The following is a 4,274-nucleotide window of genomic DNA, read 5'->3' as shown; positions in this document are numbered from 1 at the left end:
AGTTCGGTGATAAGAGTCGCCTCACCGTAGCGTAGGCTAAATGCACCGTTACAGATATGATTCTACCCCCTTGGATTCGCAATGGTGATGACGGTGGTGGTTGCCAATGAGGTTTTAGGTTTGCGAAGCATGCGAAACCTTCGACTTGTATTGTGACTTACAGAGTTTGCGACTGTTCTGCTGACAAACTGAGGTCCAATGGCGGACACCGACACACTACACAGCACACGGCGCGGCACTCCTGCCTGCCTCGCGTTCGCAGCGGCAGCCCAACTCAACTCTCAACTGTTGCAGGATGGGGATGGGGTAGGTCGGTCGCTACTCGTCACTTGCTAGTGCCAGCCCCCTCCCTCCCCCGCCCCTCCTCGATCTCCCCTCCCTCCCGGAGGGGCTCGCTTTCCGCCCGGCTCGGTGCTGCAGCAGTGCGGTACGAGGAGGGGGGGGGGGTCGCAACGAAAACATGTTAATATTCCCTTTAGGCTACCAGAACTTGTCAAGATACCCCTGTTGGACAAAAAAGGTGGTACTTTTTAATCCCATATTGATACGCATTATTGCCGCATTTCAGACGCATTTTTGTTTCCGCATTTGGCGCTGACAGCTACCGTTGCTCCCTTCCGTTCTCTTCTCTGCAGACGATCAAGAATGCAGACGCTTGGGGCCGTTCACGAAGTACGTTGGAGCGTTTTTTGGCCCCCACCCCCTGAATCACACAAAACATCAGATCACATGCAGGCCTACCCCACCCCCCACCCCCACATGGTGGACGAGCCGGACCCCCTCGCGGACGCCGCCGCGGACTTTATCATCCCCATGGACGTGCTGAGCTCCATGATCCCCCCGCCGCGGCCCCATCGCCGGCTGCACCGCCCGCACCGCTTCTCGCCGCTGCACCTCGGGGCGGACGCCGACGCGCCCCAGCTGGCCAGGAAGGCCCGGCAGCACGACGACGCGGTGGCCGCCCAGCCCGCGCAGGCCGCGCAGGCCCAGGTCGCCGCCCACGGGCCGTACCCGCACCACCACCCGCACCTGCCGCCGGCCATGGATTACCTCATCCCCAAGATCGGAGAGACGGAGGCCGAGAAGGCCGAGCGCGAGCAGAAGGCGGTCCAGAGGATGATCCGGGTCGTCAACGTCCTCGGCAGCTTGCAGAACTTCTTGTCCGGCAGGGCGAAGACGATCGTGCGCAGGCTGAGCAAAATAGTAGACGAGGAAGAGGGGGAGAAACTGACGCGAGTGAACACTTTGTGATTACTAGTCGTCTGAAAATAAATATAAAGCTGGGTGCTTTAAAATGTATTTGTATTGACCAACGTGAGTGTGTGCAGTTGTAAATAAATGTCCTTTTTTAATGACGACTTTCTCTTAATTGCTATACACACCTTGACTTAAATTTAGAACGTCTACTCAAACACGTAGTAGCAATACTCACATGAAATAAAAAGGACCTCAATCTTGACCTTAAAACCAACACACCGTAGGCAGTACGGCCAGAATAATAATCTAGACAGTTACGGACCGTAGTGAGGAAGCAAGGGAGGGTAGTCTCTTGGAGGAAGCATCTGCCATCTCTGCCATTTAACCCGAAAATTGATCGTAACCGAGAGGGAGGGGGAGAGGCGGTTGGGATTGCAGTCTGCACCACTGACGATTGCCATGGGTTTCTAAGACTAAATACTTGTAAGAAGCCTTAGCACAATCAAAGTTCAATTGTCGTCACGTCAGTCAGGACTCGCCACTGTGCTCAGCACTGCTTCCCTCTCCTTCTGGCCACATTACACATATACGGTCAATAATCACGATCAGGTCCCCCACTAATAGTTGTGTCTGGGGACTGGGAGCAGGAGACAATTGTCTCCTGCTGGGAGAGCCGCGGTGTAGGCAGCCCATCGCACACGTGCGCCGGGCGGGTCGGTGGCACAGCTGCGCTCCTCGCTGTACTTCGTATACGTCGTGAGCGTCGTTGGACGCGTTGGACTAGTTTTCCATCGGTGATGGCGCTGGCGGCGTGAACCGGATCAAGTCCTCAGTTTTAATGTTCTCCACTAACAAAGGGACTTAGGCAAGTGTAAATTCCCGATCGTGCCCAAACTCGGTATATTTGCTTCTTATCTATCTAGGTGAGGAATGCCGACCATATTTTTTCCTAAGTGTCATATCATATGCCGGAACTCCCTATAAAACCGTATAATTTCGGAAAATACAAATTTCTACTTTTGTACAAATATGAGGTGCTCTGACTCAAAATGAGCGGGGGGGGGGGGGGGGGGTAGTTCCTCTACCACTTTTCGATTTGAGACATCCTTCCGTCATTTTTGGCCCAAATTCAATATTTTTTTATTATTTGCTCCCCTAAACTACCCTAGAAATTGACACTCAGGAAAAAATTCTATCATCAGTCGTCATCAACATACACAAGAAACAAATATACCGAGTTCGGGCAAGATCGGGAATTTACACTTGCCAAAGTCCCCTTTAAGATGACCTGTGACCCCACCCACATATATATATATTTCTTGTGAAAGGAGGTAACAAACAGAATTGGGTCCGCAAATAAGTTTATTAGACAGTCCCCAAGACTCTCTGTAGAGGGGGAAAACGTGCCCCTCCCCCCTCTCGACCGGCCGCGGGCGGGGACGCTCCGATGTTTTTAGCAGATGATACATTTAACTTTAAAATAATTTAATTTACACTAACACTTTAATGTGTCAGAATGCTTGTACTCTCGTGTTTCGAGTAGGGAGGCATAGGGCAGATTAATTATAGGGGGCCAAAAGTGTAGCTGGCGTGTCGTGCCCCACCAAGTGATGCCATTCTTGTATAGCACCAGCCAACCAGGCTGACTCTAAACATACTTTTTTTTTTTTTTTTTTTTCAAAAGGTGGCTAATTTCCCCCAAATTATAAAATATAGCTTTTGTTCAAATGAATGTAAGACAAATTATTTTAAAAATGAAGTCGTCTGAGTCTGAAATGGCGTTATACATTCAATTAAATTAATAACTAACAAATAGTTCAGACACTCTAAAAATGAAATCCTTGATACTCTGGACTTTTTTCTTTTACGATATACTTAGTATACTTGTCTCCCTGAGTGAGGTTTCTATCCACCACAAAATGCGGCCCCCAGTGAGGGGTAGTGATTCCAATTATCAAAACAATTTAAAATTCTGGCATTACCTTTATTTGAGATTTTTTTTTAATGTACCAATAAACTGCATCTCAATAAGAATTTTAAATCCACAGATGGGGGTGGGGTGTAGAAGAAATACCCCACCCCGATTTCAAAAGCAACAACTTTTATAGGGCATGCAACAACACAAAATTCTTGCAGATGACTCATCTGCCTTTCTTCATTAAAACAAATTCAACAGTAGATCTATTAATCCACAAGAACAAAGAGTAAAGTCCACTTATAAAAACTACACAATCTTTAACTGCCATTCCATGAATCCCACGGCCTTCAATTCACCTTGGGAAACTGCAATGTGGCGAACTTCAGCGAGAAGGTCACATAATTCTTTCTTCAGCTACAAGAAAACACAGATTTAAAATTACGCAATTAGACTGGCATGGGACAATTATATCTAAAAAAAGGTGCTGCTCTTGTACACATCTTTTGCTTTTGTGGCTAGTTGCACCATTGCATTGAGACAGTTAGCATTGTTCTAAAAATTATTTATCACAAATTTGTCCTAAGCAACTGTAGACTTCAAAAACGTTCCCTTCTTCTGACAAAGTTGTCATATTCTACTGTGAAATTGGAAGTTGTTTGTATATTGTGAACTTAGTTCTAAATGGGCAACCCGCTGTACCACCGAATGAGCTTCAGTGCTTGAAGAAATGCACAGAAAAGGTGACACGGTGTTACATTAACGTTATTTGAGGTTTTCAATTATAACATAAACTTTTGCTGGAGCATTTTGACAAAGGGTCCACAACTTCAGATATGCACGGTTCAAGCAAAAATGATAACTTTTCAACATTATTTCAGTAAATTCACTAGTGTTCACAATTACTCATTGTTAATATTCCACACTATCAATGATGAAGCTAAGAGTTATTGAGAATATTTAGTGACATTTCACGAGTTTATAGTATTCATACACATTTCCTAATATTCAAGAATATCCAACTTTTGAATATATTCAGAGTCCACAAATTATGCGGACCCCTCACCCTGTGAAGATAAGATGTAAATTTGAATTATTCCATTTATTTTGTACATTATACTAGAATAATTTGCAGCATAATTCCAAATTTGTAACTTAAACT

The 4,274-nt window shown here is 45.9% G+C and overlaps 2 protein-coding genes across 2 annotated transcripts in view; both read right to left on the bottom strand.

Annotated features, from left to right (window-relative positions):
* Nucleotides 1-308, bottom strand: part of LOC113217813 (uncharacterized) — a 6,975-nt gene extending 6,667 nt beyond the window's left edge. Inside the window, exon 1 of the mRNA XM_052270183.1 lies at nt 162-308. The gene's annotated coding sequence lies outside the window, so the exon portion shown is untranslated. The remainder of the gene's footprint in view (nt 1-161) is intronic.
* A 2,852-nt stretch (nt 309-3,160) lies between these two features.
* LOC127749970 (uncharacterized) overlaps nt 3,161-4,274 on the bottom strand; it is a 20,071-nt gene continuing 18,957 nt past the window's right edge. The window contains exon 12 of the mRNA XM_052270197.1: nt 3,161-3,430. Coding sequence (XP_052126157.1) covers nt 3,422-3,430 — 9 coding nt within the window. The 3' untranslated portion in view covers nt 3,161-3,421. The remainder of the gene's footprint in view (nt 3,431-4,274) is intronic.

This window comes from Frankliniella occidentalis, unplaced genomic scaffold (genome assembly GCF_000697945.3).
Source record: "Frankliniella occidentalis isolate FOCC.00 unplaced genomic scaffold, Focc_3.1 Scaffold113, whole genome shotgun sequence".
In the NCBI taxonomy this organism is placed as follows: Eukaryota; Metazoa; Arthropoda; class Insecta; order Thysanoptera; family Thripidae; genus Frankliniella; species Frankliniella occidentalis.
The sequence above is the reverse complement of the archived record's forward strand: the minus strand, read 5'-3'. Positions and strand labels throughout refer to the sequence as shown.